This window comes from Alosa alosa, chromosome 14 (assembly GCF_017589495.1).
Source record: "Alosa alosa isolate M-15738 ecotype Scorff River chromosome 14, AALO_Geno_1.1, whole genome shotgun sequence".
Taxonomy (NCBI): domain Eukaryota; kingdom Metazoa; phylum Chordata; class Actinopteri; order Clupeiformes; family Clupeidae; genus Alosa; species Alosa alosa.
Window position 1 is genome coordinate 33346220 of NC_063202.1, and position 25958 is coordinate 33372177.

The window sequence follows — 25958 nt, forward strand, 5'->3', positions numbered from 1 at the left end:
GGTACTGCACCTAAAGGTGGCGCTCTTGTCAAAAATGCTTATTTCTCCTTACCAGATTTTGTGTCAAAAAAAATAAAGAATACTTATAAAATAGCAAGCAAAAAAATACAAATCAAAATACCAAATAGAAAAAATCAAACAAAAAAATTTAAACTCAATTAAAAAATACAAGATTGCAATGAAATCATTTGGGTAACCGTGTAACATATTTGTCTTTGCCTCTTTCTCCGTTTTGTTTGATGCTGTTTTCTTTGATTACGATTCCAGCTTTCTCGTTTTATTTATTTGCGGTCCCTGACGTTTTGACACAAACGTGTCTGGGGGTTGGGATTTCCTTGGGTGCATTCCCATTGGCTTATTTATGTTTGACGGACAGCTAAGGAAGTGTATGAAGCGAATGCCGTACTCTGCTTCTGATTGGTTGTAACAACGTCATCACCGGTGCGAGTTTTGAACAGAAATACACCTTAATCATAGACAGTAAAAGAAAACCTTAATGGCAGAATGCAATCCGAGGTAAGGCTGGACATAGGCAAGTTTACGATTCTGTTTATTATTAACAATTGTAACTATTACTGATTGTACATTGTTGTTTACAGGAGCAAGTATGAACTGAGTTCTTACAAAGAATACAAAAAGCTCCAGGTTAAATAACACGTAGGTCATCAGTAAACAACAATGTACAATCAGTACAATGTACAATGCTCCTGTAAACAACAATGTACAATCAGTAATAGTTACAATTGTTAATAATAAACTGAATCGTAAACTTGCTTAGCTGTCCGTCAAACATAAATAAGCCAATGGGAATGCACCCAAGGAAATCCCAACCCCCAGACACGTTTGTGTCAAAACCAAAAAAAATCAAAAAGTCAGGGGGCTTAAACGAGAAAGCTGGAATAAATCAAAGAAAACAGCATCAAACAAAACTAAGAAAGAGGCAAAGACAAATATGTTACACGGTTACCCAAATGATTTCATTGCAATCTTGTATTTTTTGATTGAGTTTAATTTTTTTGTTTGATTTTTTCTATTTGGTATTTTGATTTGTATTTTTTTGCTTGCTATTTTATAAGTATTCTTTAATTTTTTTGACACAAAATTGATTCCATAAAAGTTCACATGTGGGTTGGTTTCTCTGCTGATGTGTTTTGACTGACAGCTGAACTACAACTTGCCTCGAGACTGCTCTGGTTTTGGCGGTTTTGATGTCGCATCAGTACAGTGCTGTGGTGGACTCGTGAAGTGAGCGGTAACTTGATGGTGAGAACAACGAACTCAAAAAAGTGTAAGTATTGGCTGTATTTGTTGTCTAGACCTTTTGCTGATTTGTTGTGTTAATGGAAAAGTAAGACTCAGCTCTGCTAGTAGCTACGTAAGTTTAGCTTTTACCTCATAAACAGACTGTAACGTTATAAAACGCTTACTAGTAGCTAACTTGTTAACGTTATCCATCTAGCACTTGCTAACAAACATATTTTCACATTATTTATTTCTGCGTCACTCTATTAGCCTAACTTGCATGTACGACGGAGTATTAGGACCACACACGAAGGGTTTTTTTTTTTTTGTTGCCATGATTAGAGATTAAACTCGACTGTAATCTCCATCGCTCCAAAGTTAGCTGCCACCGAATCCGGACAGTCAGACTCTAGATGCTAACGTTAAATTAGCTACTAACCGTTGGATGACGACTCAACAAAATTCCTTTAGCCGGGTGAAATTGTACTTGAGAATTGGGTTTAACAACAACTAGGTTAGTGCTATACTAACTAGTTTTGAATGTCAAGAATAAGAAAGACAAAATGTCGAGATTAAATTTCGACTTCAGAGTGGACATGGCAAAAATATTTCTTTCATATTTGGCCCCTAAAGTTAACGTTAACGCTACGCTCCACTTTAGAATCTTTGGTTAATACTCTGTCGTAGCTATGGGTATGTGTGTGTGTGTGTGTGTGTGTGCGTGCGTGCGCGTTTGAGAACCATGGACACCAAAGATTTTTTATGGACACTCACTGCCAGCTTGGGGCAGAGAACTTAAGTGTGTGCGTTCACGCGCCTGTGTGAGATAGCGGGAGAGACAGACAGAACTCATGAAAGAATAATGGTAAAGTAAGATTCCGCTATGCTAGTAGATACATAAGTTTAGCTTTTACCCCATAAACAGACTGTATAAACGCGTACTAGTAGCCAACTTGCTACCATCTAGCTAGCAAAGGTATTTTTACGTTATCCATATCTGTGTCACTCTGTTAACAGGCTAATTATCTACTACAGCTAATTTTCAAACCTGTACCAAAACACATTTTTATTCAAACATCAAGTCTGCCTCAAAATACAACAGAGAAATCATTAACTCAAAATGTCATTGTGGGGAAAAAAACAAAAAAAAGCAATGACTGCGTAACAGTGCAAATCAGACCTTTCAGAATAAGGATAATAGCCTAACGCTAATAACAAGCCTTGCCAAAATTATGGGTCATTAAGTAAGAATACAAAATAATTGTTAGATTAAGTAGATTATGTTAAAATGACATGGACATTAGGCCGAACTTCCGACGTATTTTTTTTTGCACACACGCTGGCTCTGCCTGCTGCGCTGCCTGCACATTCAATGTCCTCGGCTTCGCGAAATCAGTGCATATTCGCGCCTAATTATAGAACGTCAAAAAGAAACAAAGTAGCTGCATGCAGTCGACTTAACCTCTCTACAGACAGTTTTTAATGTTTATCAGAAAATAACTACTCAGTATTCTGATTGAGTATAATTTTCGGGACAATTAGGGCAGGATTCGGGATTCGGGACAACTGCTTGGATATCGGGACTGTCCCGAATTTTTCGGGACGTCTGGTCTGATTTGCAGTAAAGAATAAATACAGTAAAATAGAATATTATTTATTTACTCAATATTGTTTACAGGTCTTTCCCAGGATTTTTCAAACGGAGACCTAACCGCGCTGTCATGGCATTCACAAAGTCACCAAAGGTGGCCAAAGTCTGGAGGCCTTTTAACTTTTCTGTATTTCTCTTACGCAAAAACTCTGACATGACCCCCTCAGCCGAGCAAGACCTACAACATATGCAGGCAGGTCTTGGTAAAAGAACACTCTTAATGGGTGATGACATGGCTCACTCAGAGGTAAGATTTTTATTTCTACGAAAGTCAGGAAATGGACCTTGTCTATCGCAATTCAATCCATAATGTACGCTCATATTTTTTAGGGCTGGCTCTTGTACAAAGCAGCTGGTATGAATATCAATTAATAGAAACTCAAACATGTTTTGATGTAAAATTACTTTGAAATTGTTGTGGAATATTTCTCATAGCATCATTCTTGAACAGGTGGAAATGGACGAAGGCATCTATCTGTAGTACCCCCTGAATCTGAGGGATACACAGGAAGTACCATCAGAAGCGCGTCTGTAGGTGGGAAAACCATGTTGTACATTGTCCCGTTACAGGAGGAATTTGATCTAGTACCTCTTGCCTGTGATGCCCAGGAGTTTTCCCTCATGCCCAAAGCTGAATGCAAGAATTGCTTTAAAGTTATGCCACTGCAGCTTCTTGCTCTCCATGTAAAACAATGCGATGTCCTGGAATGTGACTCAGATTCAGAACCAGAGGTAAAGCAATATTGACACTTAATGTGTAACTGCTTCCTAGAAACAACATATGAGTACCTTCCTCAAAATGTAACTCTAAGGACAGAATAGGAGAATTCCCCCCAAGAATTAACCCATGCAATTACACAATGTAGCTTAAGTATTCATTTTTGTGTTCTCCTAGCCAACACAAGGACAGTGCCCTGTATGCCAAATGGAATATCCAGTTGTGGAATTGGAACAACATGCAAGTTCCTGTAGGGAGCTGGAAATTAACTCGAGAAGGTATTGTTAAGTATAATATTTTCATGAGACATTCATACTCTGATGAAATTGCAATTATTGGTGCTCTAAGCGATGTCATACGTTTCTTAGGCTAAAACATTTTTTGTCACTTAAAGCAAACATCACCTCACCATCCGCTAGCTGCCTGTGTCCTGAATACACTGTAAAAAACACAATCTCTGTGGACAATCCAGGCTCCAAAAACAGCCACAAAACTATTTGGGCAAACCTTGCCCATAAAAACATAACAAACAGTTCCAGCAAATCACTGACGAGATGCGTGTTTAGGAGACTTTAAATTGTAGGGGAGAGAGGGGGAGGAAGTAGCGAGCTAGCTTTCTGTTTTGTTTGAACGTCAACAGAAGTAATGTTACCCAGCATCGTTTAGAGCGCCTTTAATACAAATGTTTGATTGCGGAACCAAGGTTCTGCCGTGTGGCTTCTCTCCGTGTAAAGATTATTTTTTGTCTTTGCAGAGCTGCAGACCATGATGGCAATTGCAACATGTCAAGTGAAGCAATGCATTCTTTTCAAAGGTAAAACCTCCTCTCTTAAGCTGTTCTCAAGACTGCATGATCTGTATTGTTTACTGGGAAAAAAAAACAGTTAACCCAGTAACTATCAGGTTCCGTTTTTAAACGGAATTCCGTTGTTGTTTTTTCAATCTGAAAACGAGACCCACGCAATTTGTACAGATCCGAGTTTTTCAGAGAGTCGGTCAGAGGTCACAGACCATTGTTATGTAGGCTATAACAGGCCGCTGACAATGACGACGGGTTTTATGCTTCACATCTTTCCAAATATCACGCCGCAAGTAGCCTAGTCCGTTTACTAGTGGATTTTCCTCAAAGGTATCAGTAAAGCATTATCTAATTGTTTGTTTCCCTGTTCACTTATGTTGTTAAAATAAAAGTTCAGAGGATGTCTTGGACTGGATCAGTTACCAGGTGGATGAAGGCAGCACATTTCCCCTTTGTGTGAGAAGTGACCTCTTTAATAGAGGAATGCAACAGTGGCAACGGCAAAAAAAATCTTCCCCTAAAGGCAGACTGAAGGTTACTTTTTTGGGGGAATCCGGCATTGACACAGGTGCCCTGAGTAAAGACGTTCTAACAGGTACAGTTGTACAGTATATCACTGCAATTTTGGACATTATTAAAAAAAATCTAATAACAGATAATCAGTTTTTTGTTTGTTTGTTTTTCAGAGATGGTTGCAGGGATCGAAAAAAAACTTTTCACGGACAGCTCTGACAATAAGGGGAAAAATCCCCTTTACTGTCTTAACAGCCTGGATAACAACTACTGTACTTCAGGTACATAGTTTAGTCCTTGTGTACTGTAAATAATTGCATTCCTGAAAAGTTACTTTGATTGAAATACAGTATTGTTGTTATTCTCTTGATATTAGGACTGCAGGAGAAGTTATGGCGGCTAGCATGGCACAAGGTGGACCTCTCCCCAACTGTATGCGTGAATGGTGCTATCGATACCTCTGCTCTGGTGATTCAGACAGCATACAGGTGTCAACCAGTGATGTCACAGATTTGGAATTGTCACAGCTTATAACTGAGGTAATGTAAATTAAGTTTATGAACTCTGATTCACCTTATTATAAATCTTGGGATTCGCGTCGGGGCCGTTTTACAACCTTGACCGTGCATTAACTTCTGTGAACAGACCACCGTGTCGTCCATTATCCCTTACTTGTTAGTTCGTACCTATTAAAGTTTAGTGCTAGAAATATAGTGTTATTATATATAGTGTTAACTTATGTGCCATCTCTTTTGTGAAACAAAGTCAACGCTAAATTCATCCAGGATAACCAAAAAATCCCAGTTTAAAATACCTTATCCAGGTTTTGTGAAATCCCCCTCTGGAACTTGCAATCTACTTCCTTGCTGGAGCGCTGGTGAATACAGGCCAAGGTCCATAGTGTGAAACTGACTAGTGAACTGACTTGCGACTTTACATAAAAATATTATATTCTTGTACAAATTTCCTTCTTTAGTCAATTATATTGCACTGAGGACACTATATTGATTGTACACTGATCTGAGTGATGAGGTTCCACAGCATCTGACTGTTGGCAAAATCATGCAGTGGATGACCGGACAAGCGCATAAGCCCCTTCTGCCAAGCGAGAAGAAGGACTTCAACATATATGTGAAATTCCACCATGATTGTGACGAGAGTCATACAATTTGTTTTCCAACTGTTAGTGCCTGTAGCCGCACAATAACATTTCCAGTTGCTCACCTGACAACATTTGATGAGTTTAAAAACGTAATGAAACTTGCTCTATCCTATGGGCAATCCTTCTACAGAGTGTGAGCCATTTCACTGTTCTTGTTCAGCACTTGGTTCTGTTACTTTGGTTAGTATCTGATTCTAGTAGGAATTCAAAAACATGAAAATGGCTCTGGGTGATGTGGAAGTATACTTTGTCAGTCTGTTTGTCTGTGTTATACAGTGTGTGTTGTTTTTCGGTGTCAACTTTTAAAGTAAATGAGCTGTAAACATTTTTGTTTCAATAAAATGTTATGAATAGTGCAGTGGAGTCCTTTATCATTAATCACCATCACAATGAAAGTAGTAAACCATTAACATATATGCTCTTTAATTTTATTTGGATGGTAAAAGAGGATTTATGTATCTCACAGCTTCCATAGCAGCTGGAGACGGCTCATTTTTAGGGACTTCAGTCTCCAAACTATATTCAGATTTAATTTAATTCAATTCAATCTCTGTACAAGATCAAAAGTCTGTATGTACAAATCCGTATGACACAGTGTGGAATGTAAGGGATTAATTGTTTCCTCAAGAACCGCAAAGTTCGTATCTGACAGGGGGCAGGGAATCTCGGTCACCACCACTCCATCTTCAAGGTCACCAGTGCAGTCAGGAATAGGTTCTGTTGGCTGAAAAACAGCAAGTAACTACACGCACGGAGATGAGAAGGGTATGTATCAACTAACTCTGGAGAATACAGCAAAAGTCAGCGCGTTCCATTAAATGGAGTGTTTTGCGAATCAAGTTAAACGTACCTCTACATCTGGTTCAACCACAGGTGTTTGTAGCATCCCAATGTGCCACAGCTGGTCTGGAGATAGGTTTCCCTCTGTTCTAAGAGGATGCTTGTCCCAGCCACTCGAGAAGCACTTCAGATCAGATCTCAATCGTGGGAGAATCACAATGTACACAAAAGAGGTGCATCTCATCTGATAGGTCGACCAGCCCCTCTTCTTCCATTGAATGTAGCACTTCATAGTAGTTGCAAGTGACAGCTGACCACACATCACGCCAGAGTCTCTCTATTCTACAGCATCAGAATATATTGTGAAAAGAACAATAGTAAACCCTCATAGCACAAGCATGCAAATACGGTAAAAGAAAGACACGTATAACATGTACTGCTTTGACTGATGACCGTAACTCTTACCTTTGATTGTGGACGCTTTTGCCAGCAATGAAACTCCCACGTCCAGTTCCTCGCACTGAGAACATGCATCGGGCAATGTCGACATTTTCGACTCCTTGGTCACCACGTACTCTACAAAACAATTATACCAGTCATCATGCAATGAGTTCTGGTGTGGCCTAAGATCCGCAAATAGTAAAGCTCTCCAGAGCCTTGATTCCATGCCTGTCAACATTTAGCTTTCCAAAAACAGGAGATTTTTTTTTTTTTGGGGGGCAGCAGTGTTTGCATATTTAACATGTTTCATACACGCGTTTTCAACACTGTATTTCAGTTGTTGCTTTCACCTTACCGAAAGCCTATGCATGCAAGAATGTATCCACCAGCTGCCTGCCTGCAGCCTTCTTCCAAAACTGCTTGCTGTCAGATTCGGTTCCGAGGACACAAGTTGCCAATTGTGTATCAAACCACACTCAATAACAGTTTATGTGATGTGTTAATCAATTAAATTCCCAACAATTTGACAACAGCTACCTCTGGAGTAGGCTATTCAACAAGCTCGCTTGCTTGCGAGACTCAGGCTGCGCAGCCGACACCCGCTTTCTTATTTTTTAGCCTATGACAAAATGGTTGAAATTGAAAGTAAGTGATTGTGTAGGGTGTAGTTCATACACAATCTGGTAACCTGGGAGAATGGATCAATGATTTTAAAATGAAGTTTGATGGCCATGCAAATTACGGGAGTTTTCCGGAAGGAATATCAAAACGGGACGGTGCTGGGAGATGACCTTGAAATACGGGAGAACCCAGGAAAACGGCAATGTTGACAGGTATGCTTGGTTCCCAAGTGTGGGGCAGGTCCCACTGGGGTATACAGATATGGTACATAGAATAGAACATTCTATAGAATAAGAGGAGAAGTGAGGGAGGATATAGGGGACTAGTAGAAAACATTAAGTTAAATAAGTGTAAAAATAATCATGTAGTGTTAACATTTTTAGGGTAATGGATGACAAGGGGGGCTTGAAAACCCCTAACAGAGTATTTGAGAACCACTGCACTAATTAGTCCTCTCAAGACAGTATTTCCTACCTTGACGGCCAAGAGAAAGCAGTTGAGGCTTTGTTGTTTGCAGCAGCATCAAGATAGAAGCTCTGTGTAGAAACAGGATTGAACAAACAAAAATATATTTCATGCCATGTAAATCACTGTGACCTTTGTTTGTTTGTGTATTTTGTTAAGTTCTTTCTACATACCTTCCTTGAGAAGCCATCAATTCCACCAAATATAACAATATTATATCTGAGAAGTACAACATTTTCAGATATTTTTGCTACTTGACAAAACTGTACACAGTATATGTAGTAAATGACAGTGTGTGTGTGTGATCACTGACCTGATTAATTTATGGTTAGTGTCTACATGAACCAAAGACAGTGGTGCAGGGACACTATAGGTTCTGCGCGCTACAAATCCAACTTGTATCATCCTGGCCAAAACTCCAGCTCCATCCACACGCTCTACACTACTCCTAACTCTACGCCACTGCAAACGGTAGCCTCTGGCTAATAGCTCACCCTTAACCAATCTATACCCAGCATGGGGCATTCTTGATTTTATGGACCTCACAACACAATCAAGTTCATCGTCAGATATGTCGGAATAACATCCACGAACAGAGAGACCATTTTCCTTCATTCGCCTGTACATTGTTCTTCTTGAAACACCATACAAGTTTGCTAGAAGACCTATAGGTAGTGCATTTGAAAGGAGGCCTTCAATAGCATCTGCAGCTATGCTTAAGCGAGGCCGTCCCAGCTCTCCCACAGTCAAAGTTACAACATCTGATACATTAACTGATGCTTGTTGAGCAGATCTAGCTGGCAAGCTAAGGATGTCAATCAGCTGCTGTAGGCTGTTGAGTTCTAGTGGGATATTTAATTGGCGTAATGCCATTGTTGCCAAGGAGAGCTCCTGCTGAGCCACATCCAAAAGGTAATCTAGATCTAACGTTTCATTTCTAAGAATTAAGCTGAATCTTGCATGAATTCTCTGTAAGATTTCATCTCGTACTTGCTCCTGCACACACAGACAACATCCAACATCAGTCAAAATGACCTTTTTGCACAACTGAACTCATCATCATCATCACATCATAACACCAGTGCATGTAGAATTGCAGTACTGACTAGATGAGCCCAGTTGGACACTTCCAAAGTATAGTGACATTGAGATGCATAAAACACAGATGGGCCATGAACTGCTTGTAATTGAATAGACTATGCACTAGCTTACCTGGGACTGCATTGGAGCATTGGATCCTACTGAAGTCCCACAACAAATCTATACAGAGAAATAGCAACAGATAAACCATCCTGAGCAGTATGACCAAAAAGGTCAAACACCTTTTTTTCCCCATTTTGAAGTGTTCACAGTAAATCTGAGACTTTCTTTACATTATCCCTTTTGTATATGAGTATGGTGTCAGAGAGGCTAGTTAGTAACAATTGGTCAGCATACAAGGAAATGTATTGTTTCACTGAATAAATAATGTAAAAATTAGGGCTGTCAAAATAATAACTCGTTAAATTTAACACTAATTAATCACATTTCATAGTGACGTTTGCCCCAGTGTAGTCTGGCTACAGTGACTGAAGGAGGCAGACGAGAAAGCACTGCTTTGAATGAAACGTTTAGCCTAGGCCTACGTTTTAAAAAGAACGCCCAGACCTGTTGACAGTAGCATCAATCTACTATTTCTGCAGTAAGGAATTTCCTTTGCCTACCATAGGAGTTCGTCAAGTTTGAAGTAGCACCTCAATGCAAAACAATCCGGAATTCGGCCTACGAGTTATCAAACCTCTTGATGATAATAATGCTGACTACATTTGTTGCACACTTGAAACCAAATGTATTCAAAAGTATGTGGAAGGTGGTTACATTTATTTCCATTCCAATAACTTCACACATTACATTTCCGTTTGCACTTGTAGGCTATGCTGCTTCAATTTCTTTGTTCCTACTATTTTGTTTATTTTCTTGAACTGCTATTTCTTATCCTGGACTGCCACCTACTGGATAGAAAAGGCAACAACCTAGTAATTATGTGAATAAAAATCTACATGTTTGAATGGCCAAAACAAGGATAAATCATAGATGGTATTCCACACATTACCTTGGCGTTAGGGTAGCCTACTCTGTACATGTCATTGACGTTAACTTTAGGGCCAAATATGAAAGAAATATTTTTGCCATGACGAGATTAAAACCTACATGTCCACTTTGAAGTCGAAATTTAATCTCAACATTTTGTCTTTTTTATTCTTGACATTCAAAACTAGTTAGTATAGCACTAACTTTGTTGTTGTTAAACCCAATTCTCAAGTACAATTTCACCCTAATGTTACTACACAAGGCATTTTGTTGAGTCGTCATCCAAAGGTTAATTTAGAGTCTGACTGTCCGGATTCGGTGGCAGCTAGCTTCTAACTTTGGAGCGGTCGAGATTACAGTCGAGTTTAATCTCTAATCATGGCAACAAAAAAAAAATACCCCCTTCGTGTGTGGTCCTAATACTCCGTCGTACATGCAAGTTACGCTAATAGAGTGACGCAGATATAAATAATGTGAAAATATGTTTGTTAGCAAGTGCTAGATGGATAACGTTAACAAGTTAGCTACTAGTAAGCGTTTTATAACGTTACAGTCTGTTTATGAGGTAAAAGCTAAACTTACGTAGCTACTAGCAGAGCTGAGTCTTACTTTTCCATTAACACAACAAATCAGCAAAAGGTCTAGACAACAAATACGGCCAATACTTACACTTTTTTGAGTTCCTCTTGTTCCTCAAGCTATCTTCACCACCAGAGAATGCTAGAAGCTACCGCTCACTTCACCGTCGACACTCCAGTCCAGAGCAGTTTGTCTCATCATCCGAGGCAAACGAAAAGACAGGCAGCGCAAACGCGAGAGACAGAATCGCATCTGTAAAGCCAGCAAACAAACGAATGTTGTCACCAAAAGAGAAGTTATTCAAACAGTTAAAGACAAATTTATTTTGCAACTACACAAATAATTTGTTTGCGAGTTTTTATTTTTTTCTTTGACTTGTTTTTGTTTTAATTTTGTAGGCTATTCCATATTTTGATTCATTGATTTTTGTTTAAATTTGAAAAGTATTGTTTGAACATTTTGTCACATATTACACTCCATAAGTGAGAGGTTCGTTCTTTTTACGGACTCTGAGACGATTAAGCATTTCTGCAAATAATGCATTTTCTTGTCTTACAACTTTGGTGAGCTCAGCAACATCAAAGTTGTTCTCCCAGAGATTGGCTCCTTCGTTTTCAGCAAAAAGGGGTGTGCCTTTCACTGGCTTCAATTGAAAAAAAATCACCAACACAAATCACAGACACTTTTCCAAACAAGGAATAATCACCAGTTTGCTTAATTTGACGCAGCCTACCATGAATGTAGGCCATAAGACGGTGGTCAACCATTGATACATACACAGCACATTATTTCATCAGGAAGCTTCTCCAACACACATCCCCAACATACTTACAGCACACTGCCCCCAATACACAGCACATTGTCTCATGAGGAAGCTTCTCCAACACACATATTGCACACTGCCCTCTCCCCACATACACAGCACACTATCCCATCTCCCCTGTCATCCCCCCAACACACACACCAAGACCCCTGGCAGTTGGGTTAGCCCCTTGAGCCGTGGATCTGCCCAAGGTTTCTTCCTTGGTAAGGGAGTTTTTCACTGCATTTCTTACTTCCAGTAACTATATGCATGTGACAATAAACTTCCTTGTATCCTTGTATACTTCATCAATGATCAAAATTTGCAAACTGCCCATTTTGGTTCGTAAAGAATTGACTTTCTCATCACCTAGTGGTTGATACGGCAGTTTGACATTTACACCAATGGAGAAAGTATTGTGAATTGTTGCAGCGCCAATGTTATATGCAGCCACTCCTGTAGGTGCTGTTAGAAGCACAGTGAGATCCTCAGGATTTTCAGCAATCTGTGACAACAGCCTAGTAGATTCGTAATGTAGCCTATCGCTTTGATTAAATGGCTCTTCCCTGTTCCTGCTCCACCACTAATGAATAGTCGCAATGGTTCAGGATTTTGCCCAAACAGTTTCTGCAAACACCATCTACGTACAGCATAGAATATTGCAGACTGTTCTTCATTTAATGATCGTAATAAATGCAAAGCATCCTCTCTGGGCATTGATACATGATTTGTTTCCAAAGTGCATGTAGCCTGTGGGTTTGCGGTCAGGTCAGGAATGAGTTTGTCATCATTATCACCTTCATCATCTACAACTCTGTCCTTCATCAGATCCAAACAACAAAGACGCTCCCTTTCTGTTTCAGGACATATCTGAGCCCAGGCATCTTCTAAGTCAATGTTGTCTTCCAGCAACTGTTTAGCTCTGTCAATCTCATCACTTTTTCTTTCAAATAAAGATTTGTTGGTATCCACAATTGACTGTACTCTTTGGACATCAATGCCACATTTCACTGCACCATTTTTATAAAAATCATCATATGTATCAAACTGGGGTGGTTTCAAGTGACAGTCTTCATAGTAAGGCAAAAACAGTTGCAACAACGAATGGAAGTACTTTTCTGGGTTTTTGGTGGGAGAAAATCTGGGAGTTGGCATGACGGGACGGGTGCATCTGAGGTCAGGGGGCATTGAATGTGATAGCTTGGTTACAAACATTTTTTCGACCACACTTTTCTTTTACAAACCACTAGAAAACAGTTATTTCGTTAGGACCTTAATGTGGACTAATTTACAACAAGTTTTCATTCACCTTTCGTTGCTGCATGGACCAATAAATATGATTTTTGCCACATAAAGGAGAAGGTGCGTTAATCCTGCCAAGCCTATCGTTTCACTGCCACAAAGAACTTTGGATAAAAATGGACTAAACAAAGTCGAAAAAATATAAGGATTAAACGGATTTCGTTACATGGATTATGGACAAGGAGCAATCTTAAAGTTTTGATGGTGGATTCATGGAAGGCTGTGAGTAATACAAAGTTTAAACAACGTCGGGCCGCCGCGCTCAAAGTTTTGACCTGTTTTGCCGTGCGGAAACAAAGAAAACATTCGAATGTTTTGGACATTGAATGCTCTGTAAACTAAAACGATAGAGTGTGAAAATGGAAAAAGAAAACGCAGACGAAGTAGACGAGGGGAAACCTTGATTGAGAAAGAAAATAAATTGTTCAAACTAATCGGAACGCGTAGAGGAAAGTTAGGAGTTCTCACAAGGAAGCGCAACGAGATAAATGCTCTGATCGAGGCAGGATATACTAAAGAAGAGGTGAAGCAACCAATTTGAGATTTTATTGAAAATTTAGAAGAGTTCGATGATTTGCAAAATAACGTGCAGTCATTGTTATCTGATTAAGAAAATGAACCGGACAGAATAGACTGGAACGAACCTAAGATGGCCAGCTTCAGACAATTCCATGATGGCGTAGAATTTTGGCTGAAAGCAGATGAGGTAGACGCCGATCCTCATGAGCCAGCTGATGAGTCCGTGTCACCGCACGATAGTGTTTCACAGGCCGCAACAAAGCCTCCCAGCGCAGCCTCTAGTCGGGCCAGCAAGGCCTCAGAGACTCTGTCCGAAGCAAGAATACAACGTGTTGTGCAATCACGGTCTCTGGAGGAGCAACTTGAAGTAGACATGGAGGCATTGCGACTAAAATCAAAAAAGGAAAAACTTAAACTGCAAACAAAAATAGCTGAGGCAATATTCTTTCGGAAAGGGAATTTTTGCCTGTTGATTTAAGTCACTTTGCACAATCTAGAGCATCAACAGAATACATTCTTCCAACTACAGCAAAAAAGACACAAACAAAGCAAAGAATATATCCTGAACACTTTAGACCTACCTCAACAGAGGTTAAATCGGAATTACCAGGTTCTTTCTCCATCCCAACCAAAATGCCTACTCGAGGGGCATTAAAGCAATCCTTACAATATATTCCAGATTCAAACAACGATTCTCTTATCAAAGTGATTAAAAGGCAGAATGAAATTACATCACTACTTGTGAAGCAACATGGATCTTCTCAGCTTCCACCAAGAGCAGTTTCTGTCTTTCATGGAGACCCACTTCAGTTCAGGTCATTCTTGAAGTCATTTGAACAAACAATCGAATCAAAAACAGACAATGATGAACAAAGACTGTACTATCTGCAGCAATATACATCCGGAGAAGCTAAGAATCTTGTGCACAGCTGCTTTCACCTGCCACCAGACAAAGGCTATAGGGAAGCCAAGAAACAATTGGAGTGGCACTTTGGAAATAAAATAAGGATCTCTTCTCTGCATTCTTGGACAAAGCGCTGAAATGGCCTGCTATTAGGGCAGAGGATGCGTCTGGTCTACGGTCATATGCAATATTCCTCAAATCCTGCCACAACACCATGCAGGAAGTTGATTACATCACAGACCTCGAAACACCATCAAATTTGAAGGTCATCGCTTCCAAGCTGCCGTTCAAGCTTCGTGAGAAGTGGAGAGGAGTTGTCAGTAACATATACGACAAGCACAAACAAAGAGCCTCCTTTAGAGATCTACTTGCGTTTATTGATAAACAGGCACGCATAATGCTAGATCCAATTTTTGGGGAAATCCAGAGCCCACTGAATAAAACTGCAGAGCCAAGGCAAAGCAGAGTCATCTCAAAGTCCAGTAGGGGGAGCAGTTTTGCAACAGCTGTTTTACCAGCGTCAAGTGCTATCACCACAAGCACATTCACAAACCCCTGCATGTTCTGCAATAAAAATCACCCAATGGAAAAATATCAAACATTTCAAACCAAACCCAACCACGAAAAGGTGGAATACCTGAAGGCAAAAGGAATGTGCTTTGCATGCTTACAAAAGGGACACATGAGCAAAAACTGTCTAAGTCGAATGTCTTGCAACGTGTGTAAGCAAAAACATCCTACAGTTCTCCACATACCAACCAAAGGAAATCAAACAAATAGCAGAGGTTCTGATACAGTGGTCTCGCTGGCCACTGGTAGTGATAGTGAGGCCGGAAATAAGGAATGGGCTCTTGCAATTGTGCCTGTTGAAGTTAAACTAGAAAAGGGAACAAAATGCATTGAAACATATGCCTTCCTAGATCCGGGGAGCTCAGCAACCTTTTGCACTGAAGAATTGTCCAGACGGCTTCAGGCCCCTGGAAAGAAAGTAGAAATTATTTTAAAGACAATGGGTCAAGAAAGACCAGTAACAAGCTACAAAGTGTCTGGCTTTGAAGTAGCTGCTCTTGACAGTGACATCTTCCTCAAGCTTCCTGATGTTTTTACACAAAAATCAATCCCTGTGACACATGACAATATGCCGACAGCAAAAGATTTAAGAAAATGGTCTTACCTTGAGGAAGTTGACTTTACTCCCATCAATGCAGGCATCAGGCTGCTAATAGGAGTCAATGCTCCAAGAGCCTTAGAACCTTGGAAAATTATTAACAGTGTGGACGGAGGACCATATGTGAAAACCCTGCTTGGCTGGGTTATTAATGGTCCACTCGGCTGTGGGAGTATGAATAATGCTAATGTTCTTGTCAACAGAGTATCCATCCAAAACTTAGAGAATTTGTTGATAAAACAATACAACCAAGATTTCATGGAGCAGCATTATGGAGAAAAGAATGAATGGTCTCAAGAAGATGAGCAGTTCATGAATATTGTGTCTAGTTCAGCCGAACTGAAAGATGGTCACTACCATTTGAAACTGTTTGCCTTTTTCTGTTGTTAAAAGGGAAGCCCACTCTACCGCCCGGTCTGTTTGACAAACATGAAACCTATGGAAGAAGGCGCTGGAAACAAGTCCAGTACCTCAGTGATTTATTCTGGAAAAGATGGGCAAAAGAATATCTCCCCATAATGCAACAGCGCCAAAAGTGGAGCAGTCCGCGGCGAAACTTCTCAGTAGGAGATCTGGTCCTTTTAGCTGATGAGTGTGCCCCCCGAAATTCATGGCCTTTAGGGCGCATTACAGAGACAATAAAAGATTCTAGAGGGTTTGTGAGAAAAGTGTTAAAACACAAACCAATGAATTGGAAAGGCCTATCACTAAGCTAGGCCTTTTGCTCGAGGCCAAATAAGTTTGAAGATCTTAATTTATTGAATTGAAAAACTTTCAGTTATGTTTTTCAAATGCTTGTTGAAATGAAATTTGATGTTTTCAATGAAAATAATTAAGTATAATGCACAGTAGGTGCAAATGTAAAGAATACAATGGACATTAACATATTTGCTGATGCTAATGCTTATGTTTTTGTTAATGACTATGATAATGACTTACTTTTGTATGGTCAACTTCTTTTTGGACTCTATGGACATTTTTGTCTGAAGACTTTATGAGTTTTTTTTTCAACGGCTTTTCCTTGATCGATTATATTTTTTCGTGAACACATTCGCTCGTACATATACATTCAGACCCACACACATTCGGATGGACTGTTGCATACACTTCAATGAACTTTCCTTGATATACATAACAATGTGGACTCATTCTGAACATTCATTCTGAATATGAAATACAATGACAACTGTGTACAATGTTTAGATGGTTTATGCATATTTTTGGTCTATGATATATGAAGTGGCTATTCATGTATTTAGTAATTTTTGTTGCACAAGAAATTAGGGGCCGGAATGTTATAGCCATTTTCTTGGTTAAAGTCTTGAATGTAATTATTTATAAGTATTGGGAAATTTGTTTGGATTAGTTACGAATGCTTGCAATAACTTAGTTTGAATTATAATTTATTTTAGGTATTTATTTATTTTTTGTGCTTAGCACTTTAAGGTCATGCAAGCGAGGGGTGACGTAGTTGGCATGACCGCATATGGGACGGGTGCACCTGAGGTCAGGGGGCATTGAATGTGATAGCTTGGTTACAAACATTTTTTCGGCCACACTTTTCTTTTACAAACCACTATAAAACAGTTATTTCGTTAGGACCTGGACTAATTTACAACAAGTTTTTACCTTTCGTTGCTGCATGGAGCAATAAATATGATTTTTGCCACGTAAAGGAGAAGGTGCGTTAATCCTGCCAAGCCTATCGTTTCACTGCCACAAAGAACTTTGGATAAAAATGGACTAAACAATATTGGTCATCCAAATGCTGCTTTCGTCATTACACTGTTGGAACTGAACTTTGGTTTGGAGAATATGCAAAGGGTAACTCATCCTAACGGCTCCCACACACAGCTGCGTTCCGTCAACGCATTCCAGTGGGTGTTCCCGACGGTAGCTATGCAAATGACTTGAAGTAAAACCGTAATGTGATTGGTTGGTGCCGTCCGTAGATTGGCTTGATTGGCCGGTGCCGTCTGTCGGTGCAGCAACAGCTGAACTCCTCAACGCGAGCAGTGGGAGAAACGCAACACGACGGACCCACAATTCAGTTCGGCAACGGATCACGTGAGCCCATTTAAAGTGAATGGGATGCGTCTCCAGCAACGCGATGCACGCAGCTGTGTGTGGGAGCCGTAACAAAGGTTCTCACCAATGGGAATGAACTGTACATCTTCTTTCAAGTGCATTTGTGTTAATCGATACACTGCCTCTTGGGCTGAAACTTCTCTGTTGTGTAAATATACACTTCCAAGCTGTTTGAATGCAGCTTTTGCATCAAGGTTGCCATTCATTGCCTCATCTTGTGCACGTTGTAACAGCAATCCCATTTCTTGTTCTGCTTTTGTGATGTATGACAGGATATAGACAACAACAGAAAAAGCATCTGTGACATACTGGATATCCATATTGCCTTGCCAAGCACGGAGTAAGTCTTTGTTGTACTGGTTCACCCAAATGTCTCCAGGATTTCGTTTCAAGACGATGCTTTTCTTTTTGGAACATATGTTGAACACCTTTTCAAACAAATCTTGATCTATCCCAAGAGACTCAAAAAATGCATCAGCTGTATCAAAATTCATGTCAGGCATGGTCAACGCAGTTTTGACTTTCTTCATCATTGCACTTGCACTTCTATGGTCATCATTGCCATTCAAATCCTCACAGTTACCGCCTCTTGTGATGAAAGTACAACTTGATGGTGGTCGTGGGAAATTGAACCTGCACACTGTGTTTTTCTTGCGACAAGTCTTAGAGTGTCTTGTGCTGTGCCTCTGAACGCTGCTCACAACCTCGTAAAGCTCTGCATCAGTTTCTGGTGGAATCTCACAGGTGATGTACGTATCTATGAACTGTGCCACTTCATCATCACTGCCTCGATCAATCTTGGGAGCATTTTCAATCCAAAAAAGACAGTGGACATGAGCCACGCTGTTGAAATTCAACACGATAATAGTGGTCCTTTATTTTCCCTATGGGTTCTGCTGATGACATGATTACATCACGGAGAAAGCAATGCCATCGATGATCAAACATTCTTGCCACTGTGACAGGGTTTCGACGTATGAGTCCACATTTGTCAGACCAATCAAGATCAACAGGTGTTTGTTTGCCTTCTGTTCTTAAAAGAGTGCTCAGCATTTCAGGCCATCTCAAATCTGCAGAGCTAAAAGATGCAAAAAATGTGGGTATGGAGAGCTGTCTTATCATGGCAAATAAATCCTTCTGAACTGACATCCAGTATGGAGGTGTGCCACGAATTCCTTGTAAGAACTTAATGCTATCCTTCATCATTGCGCAATATTTTACTCAACGATTCTGAGTTCAACAACATGTCTGGTGATGCATCTTTCAAAGAGGAGTTGCTGCCACCTTTGCGTAATGCCACTGATACACTAGATACAACTTGATGCACCTCTGAAATATATTGTGCATAAAAAATGTCTGTGTTTTGTGCAAAACGTCCATCCGCATTGAGAATGCGTGTATTCAGGTACCGTGCCAGAGTTATTTTGGACTCTCATCATGGAATGTAGGTCCACCAGATGGATACAACACAGGGAAACATTTTGCCTCGTTGGTTTTATCAGACAGCAACCTCACTGGGCTGTTACATTCACCTGGTGCCACATTAAGTATGTCCTGAAAATTCTGATCAATGATCTCTGAACCCAGATCAACAGGTTGTAATGATGTATCTGACAAAAGCCCATTCTGGTCTTTGATATAAGTCAAATCTTCCTCAGCTTGCTCTTCAGGCACAATTTCATCATCACGGTCATGACATGTTTCCTGTTTTGTACATTCCTCAGGCTGTTCACTGCCATTCAGAGAGTTTACCCACTCATCATTCATAGTCACATCACCGTACCACTTATTGTTTGCCATCAAATACCAGTGCATTTCTGACACGATCAGTGTGGACATACATGTACTCGTAATGACCTTTATATGTCAATTTGCGTTTCAATTTCACTCTTACCATCTTGTCATCACATTCATTTCTTGGGAGTATATTTGTCACATTTGTGTTATTAATAGGAGCAGAGACACAAGGACCATGGCAGGCTCTCTGGCGGCCTCGAGGCAAACACAACAGCTTCATAAAGGGAATGTGACGTGCAATAAGATGCTGTTCCAAAGAGTTCAAACATTTCAATTCAGCTGGAATTTCATCCAAATGCATATTGTTGGCAACACTCTCCTCAGGAAGCTTTCCGCCAAGTATTTTTCGATGACATGTATAGGAAATCCATAACTTGCTTGATGGACTATCAGACAAATGGCAGCCTTGTTCACACTGGACATCACACACATGCACATATTGCAATGTTATGCATCTATTAGCCAATGCAGCCACTTCTGCTCCTTTGCTTTCATAGCAGTGTCTTTTACACTCAACCACCTGTTTCCTGAACAGTAAACGGTGACATACTGAACATACATATTCAGAACCGTGGAGGACCTCCTGACGAAAATGATCATTAGCTAAGTCAATGTCTTCCTGTTTCTTCTGCCATGTTGAATAACCCTCACAACTTTTTGATTTTATTTTCACGGATGTTTTCATTTTCTTGATACTTCCTCTTGTTATGCTCTTTGATTTTGTTTTGGAATCCAATATTTGTCTTGTATTTAATACGACTGTAATCACGAACAAGACTTTGAAAGTTTCTATTTGTCTTGTATTTGGTTTTGGAATAATCACGGACAGCATTCTGATGTTTCTGGTTTCTCTTGTATTTGTCCTGAGAATACTCTCGGACAGCATTCTGATATTTCTGGTTTCTCTTGTATTTGGTTTTGGAATACTCTCGGACAGCATTCTGATGTTTCTGGTTTCTCTTATATTTGTCCTTAGAATACTCCCGTACTCTTACTTGAAAATCTGTATTTTTCTTATATCTCCTTTGAAAATAGACACATCCTTAATGTCTGCAATTTTGGATTGATTTTCTCTGACAACTTTGAAGCACAAATTTCCGGAAATCAACATTTGTTCTGTATTTCTTTAGAAAATAATCACGAGAACACTGACGCTTTCTCTCTGCAGCAACCTCATCTTTCTGGTACTTGTCTTTCTCATTCTGAAGTTTTCTCTGTCTGTAATCATCATTGTCATACCGTTGGCGCTGTTTCTTAGCCTTCACATTTTCTGATTTATCTTCCAACTTTCTTTTTCGTGTGGATCTCAAATTGTCATCAATCTTGACTGGCTGGCATGCCTACACAACGCTTTCGTGCATCTTTGTGTTGTACGCATGAAACAACTTCATAATGATTGCCAGTGTGATTCAAATAGATGCAATTCTCTCGACATGACTGCAAGTCAGTAGGTTTGTGCATATTCCATCTTCCATCATTAAAAGTAATGATAGTTGTTTGCAATAAGTCAGCGGCAGCAAAAATATCAATTTCTTTTGCCCATGAACCACAGTAGTAGATTCTTGATTTAGTGATGTAGTCCTGCACAGATGTGTATTCATCCCTCAAATATGTTTCAAATTTGGTGCTGTTTGTCTTAAGGTGTCGCACAACAGCCCGTCTGATTTTCAGATGCTTGTCTTGATTGTGACATATGGTAAAGGCCAAGCTACGGTAAAAACAATTCCCATCTGGCTTTATGCTTTCTGTCTTACATGGACATCCCATGTCATCAAGATCAGTTGTTGCCATTTGGCCCAAATCAACATCTAAACATGTGCACAGTGCATCCTGATCCTGACGAGTTAAAGGTTTAAACACCTGTTTGTGAACTCTTACATCACTTATGACATCATCAGTTGCCTGCAAATTACACTTTAAAGATTGAAAAGGCTGTTTGTATGATTCCACGTTAACAACAATGACATCATCTGTATTTAGTTTATGCTTACCCTTCACCACATCACTGTAGCCTGCAAGGCAGTTCGCAGAGCTCATTGTACAGCTGGATGCATTGCTCATCTGGATGCTGCCATCGATTATTCTTGCGTTGACTCCAGTTAATTCAAAGCGTGGCGTGTCTACTCCAAAAGATCGTGCAAAGTTATAGACAAAAGTGAACAGAGACTCTACACAGCTAAAGTAAGCAACACAACTTGCATCTTGACCTTTCTGATTAACTCTCCCATTGGCATGTGAATCAATAAAGGCAAACTTGGATCCTTCTTTCACAATAGCACATGTGTTAGCACATATGGTTAACAGGCAGCCATCATTACTCAACAATGTCCGCTGTATTGCTACATCAAAAGGCATAGCAACATCACGTAATGCATGGTCATAGTCATCAACATGAACAATACCAGTGAAAGACTCGGCAAAGTCTATCGTAAAAACACAATTCCACAATCTGTGACGTCTTGGCAGTTCAGACACTGCAATGTAACCCCTTCCGTCAACATGGTCTCTTATTTTACCTTGGGCTCTCATGGACCTGTAAAGGACAGTACCCTGGACCAAAACTTCATCTAAATCTTCAGGTTCCCAGGTCAACACACTCTTCATCTTGCACATCAAAAGTGCAGTCAGACTGATGGCTCCACACTGCCTGTTACGTGCATTTCCAAACCGTGCATGACCTTGATGAAAAGACCCGATCAGCACAGATCTCTCTGGAACACAAGGCTCAGTTATACAGACACAATTAGAAGCAATTTCGTTCACAGAACTTGTAACAGTAGGTTGGTTTGTTGGATATTCAGGCACACTTGTAGGCAAGTTTTGACAGGTTTTGGAGGGTATTGGATGGTATTGGAAGGTTTTTTGATATTGGTTGGCCTTTTTTTTCACAAGGACGCCCAACCTTGTCACTGGAACCCAGCTCATCTAGTGCATTTTCCACCAGACTCTGCATCTGTAACACAGAAAGCACATCATAAACAATCAAGTCTAACATACTATATTTCCATAATAATATAATACAGTTGCATTGTAATTATTCAGGCAGTTCTACAGCACAACAATGCATATATTTACAGCATAAAAGCTCTTCAAGAACTTCATATAGACACAGACCTATAGTCTTTCATTTAAATCAAATACATTCAAAATTTAACCACAACATTTTCAAGAAAAAAAACCCTTTTGCAACCTACTGACTGTAAATAAAAATTAGGGTCAACATTTAAAATGTGTTCAACATTACACAATTCCTTATTAAAATCACACAATCACAATTCTTCACAACACTTGACCTCTGTGGACTTCAATGCAGCCTGTCTTTTCTTGGCCGCCATGGACCGCTTACTGGGACTTGGCATCTGCAAAGCACACAGAAAACGCATCAGTAACTGTCAAGTGTAACATGCTACATTTGCTTTAGGATCTCAGATAGTAACACTAATTCAATCAGTTAGAATTCACACACACACACAAGATAAAAAAAATATTATGTAAATATTTGTAACATTCTTTCACTTAACATATGACAACTTCTTCAAAATTGAATACATACAAATATCTATTGTAATTCATTTAAATCAAATATATTCAAAATGAATATCAACACTTATAAGCATACTTATATAAACAGTCTAATGAACAAAACTAATAGGCTCATGAAACGCATCTTCCCTAAGGCTTTTAGTCTCCAACATTTAACTCCGATGTACTTGCAGCCTACCATCTTGCACAAAATACTTACTGCACTACATGATTTCTAGTATAAATAATAGGGTCATTATACAAAAGCATGCCATTTTGCATTCTAAATATCTAATTTTCAAAGTACTGTTTTTACAATCTTGAAAGAACTATTTGGATGAAGTAGAATCTTACCTCTCAAAAAACATGCAGTGCCATCTCAGGTCATCTGAGCCTAATCTGAAACCGGGTTGTTACACGCGACAGACAGGTAGGCCTAGGCCTTATGAAGAAATCTTCATCCAACAAACAATCCGAGGTAGGTACTTACCAATTAGACGATTGATAACAATTACAAATCCAATAGGACAATGAGCTAAGCCGTAGTCCAAATAACAGTCCGAGATCTTTCTAAATGATTTCAAAAGCTTACTATGGCTATTCTCAACAATGAGCAGAAACACAAACTCTTATGGTTTACACAAGATAGCACAATAATAATAATTCTTCTTCTTCGGTTGGCAAACAACGTCTGGTTGCATTACCGCCACCTTCTGAAATGGAGTGTGGGTCTGAATAAAATATTTCCCTACACTTAAATCTTCTTTTATTAAACCTGTTCTTCTAAAAAAGGAAAAGAAAAACCCAAAACAAAAATCACCAGAATTCCTTAGCAAAATATCCCTCTTTTTTGGATATTATAAAATCTCCTACCAGTCTGGCCATTATCCCACAATACTTGCCACTTCTCCTTTATCTTTCCTTTAATGGTTGATTTCACCTCAGCTTTACTATACTTAATGTTTAAACTTATATACTCCATTTCTGTTGCCTTTTTTGCATACTTATCAGCCAACTCATTCCCTGTTACTCCTTTATGGGCAGGAACCCATACAAGTCCAACACTGACTCCAGCTTTAATTAATGTACTAGCCAGTTGGACAATTTCTATAACAATGTCTTGTCTAGATTGTGAATTTATGTTCTGAATACTCATCAGAGCTGATGCTGAATCTGAAGCAATTACTAAACTTCTTGCCCTGTTACTCTCAGCCCAAGAGAGCGCCATTAAAATAGCAATTAGTTCTGCTGTATAGACTGCTAAATTATCATTAATTCTTTTTTGTGTTACTACTTTTAATTTTGGAATAACAAAAGCCACCCCCACTCTCACATCCCTTTTGGACCCATCTGTGTACAATATAATCCCATCCCCATATCTTTCACTTAAATACCCCTGCACCACATTACTATCTATATCCCCATTCTTGGCTCCTTCCAAAAGACTGAGATCAACTGAAAGATCTTCAAGAGTCCGTAGAGGCACTCTTGGAAACACTACTGTAGGACTTAGATCCAACAAGGCTATTTCCATCTCATTTATTTTCTGTTTAATAGTCCACCCAAAACTACTTTTTGTACCATTCTGTCTCTCTTGGCACTCTACCAATGTAGATTGACTAAAATGGTCTTCCCTATGACCTTTAAGGTTTGCCCAAAATACCAGGCTAAGCTCGTCCCTTCTGAGATCTAAAGGCAACTCCCCCATCTCTACTTGGATGGCTGCCACTGGAGTTGTCTTCATGGCTCCACAACATAGTCTTAAACCTCAACTCTGCACTCTGTCTAGTTTATTTAAAGCTGTCTTAGCAGCAGACCCATATACAACACACCCATGATCAAAAACTGATCTAATCAATCCAGTATATATTGTTTGCATAGCACTCCTAGTTGCACCCCATTCCACCCCACACAAACACCTCATTACATTCAATAACTTTTTACACTTTTCTACCATCTTCTGAATATGAACTGCCCATGTTAATCTTTTGTCAAACCATATACCTAGATATTTAAAGCTCTCTACTCTTTCCAATTCCTTACCTGCTATTTGAATCTGTAACTCGTGGCTTATTTTCTTCCTTGTGAAGAAAATTACCTTAGTTTTTTCCACAGATATCCATGTGTATCCATGTGTGTACTGTTTCCACTGCTTGTTGTATTTTATTTACAATGTGATTGAAATTTCTTCCCCTTTTCCACATTGCTCCCCCTTTTCCACATTGCTCCATCATCTGCAAATAAAGCCACACCAATAGACCTTTCTACATTTTTAAATATCTCATTTATCATTACTGAAAATAGTAATGGACTAATAATACTCCCTTGAGGAGAACCATTGTCTACCTCATATTCCTCACTCAAAACCCCATTTACTCTAATTTTCCTGCCAGATAAAAAAGATTTTACCCACGCAAACCCTCTCCCCTTTACTCCCAACTGAGATAATTTGATAAGAAGCCCCTCCTTCCACATCATGTCATATGCTTTCTCTATATCAAAAAATATAGCTAAAACTGTTTCTTTGTTTACCTGAGCTTTCCTTATGTCATCTTCAAGTAACACCGTTGGGTCCATGGTCCCCCTACCTTTCCTAAAACCACTCTGGTAATTCCTTAATGCATCTTTAGTTTCTAAAAAGAATACTAATCTATCATTTACCATTCGTTCCATGGTCTTACCCAACTGAGATGTCAGTGCAGTAGGCCTATAACTACTAGGCAATTTAGCGTCTTTACCAGGTTTCCTAATAGGAATAATAATTGATTCCTTCCAAGTACAAGGGATTACCCCTTCTACCCATATTTTATTAAAG

At 39.5% G+C, this 25958-nt stretch overlaps 2 protein-coding genes and 1 pseudogene across 2 annotated transcripts; 1 reads left to right on the forward strand and 2 right to left on the reverse strand.

Moving 5' to 3' along the window:
- The first annotated feature begins 1168 nt into the window (after nucleotides 1-1168).
- On the forward strand, nucleotides 1169-6392 carry LOC125307418. The gene is made up of 8 exons (XM_048263384.1): nucleotides 1169-1288; nucleotides 2921-3140; nucleotides 3345-3625; nucleotides 3789-3889; nucleotides 4366-4425; nucleotides 4803-5005; nucleotides 5097-5204; nucleotides 5300-6392. The coding sequence occupies exons 3-8, from the start codon at nucleotides 3440-3442 to the stop codon at nucleotides 5455-5457; spliced, it is 816 nt and encodes a 271-aa protein (XP_048119341.1). The 5' UTR covers nucleotides 1169-1288; nucleotides 2921-3140; nucleotides 3345-3439; the 3' UTR covers nucleotides 5458-6392.
- Nucleotides 6393-6525: 133 nt separating this feature from the next.
- On the reverse strand, nucleotides 6526-23634 carry zgc:174680 (uncharacterized protein LOC100136843 homolog). The gene is made up of 11 exons (XM_048262335.1): nucleotides 23498-23634; nucleotides 22915-22980; nucleotides 21613-22574; nucleotides 11132-11293; nucleotides 9605-9652; nucleotides 8706-9388; nucleotides 8566-8611; nucleotides 8402-8463; nucleotides 7331-7441; nucleotides 6936-7207; nucleotides 6526-6809 (listed from the first exon to the last, which is right to left on the reverse strand). Exons 5-10 carry the CDS (start codon nucleotides 9614-9616, stop codon nucleotides 7057-7059), a joined length of 1065 nt encoding a protein of 354 aa, XP_048118292.1. The 5' UTR covers nucleotides 9617-9652; nucleotides 11132-11293; nucleotides 21613-22574; nucleotides 22915-22980; nucleotides 23498-23634; the 3' UTR covers nucleotides 6526-6809; nucleotides 6936-7056.
- On the reverse strand, nucleotides 17463-24887 carry LOC125306965 (annotated as a pseudogene).
- Nucleotides 24888-25958: the final 1071 nt, after the last annotated feature.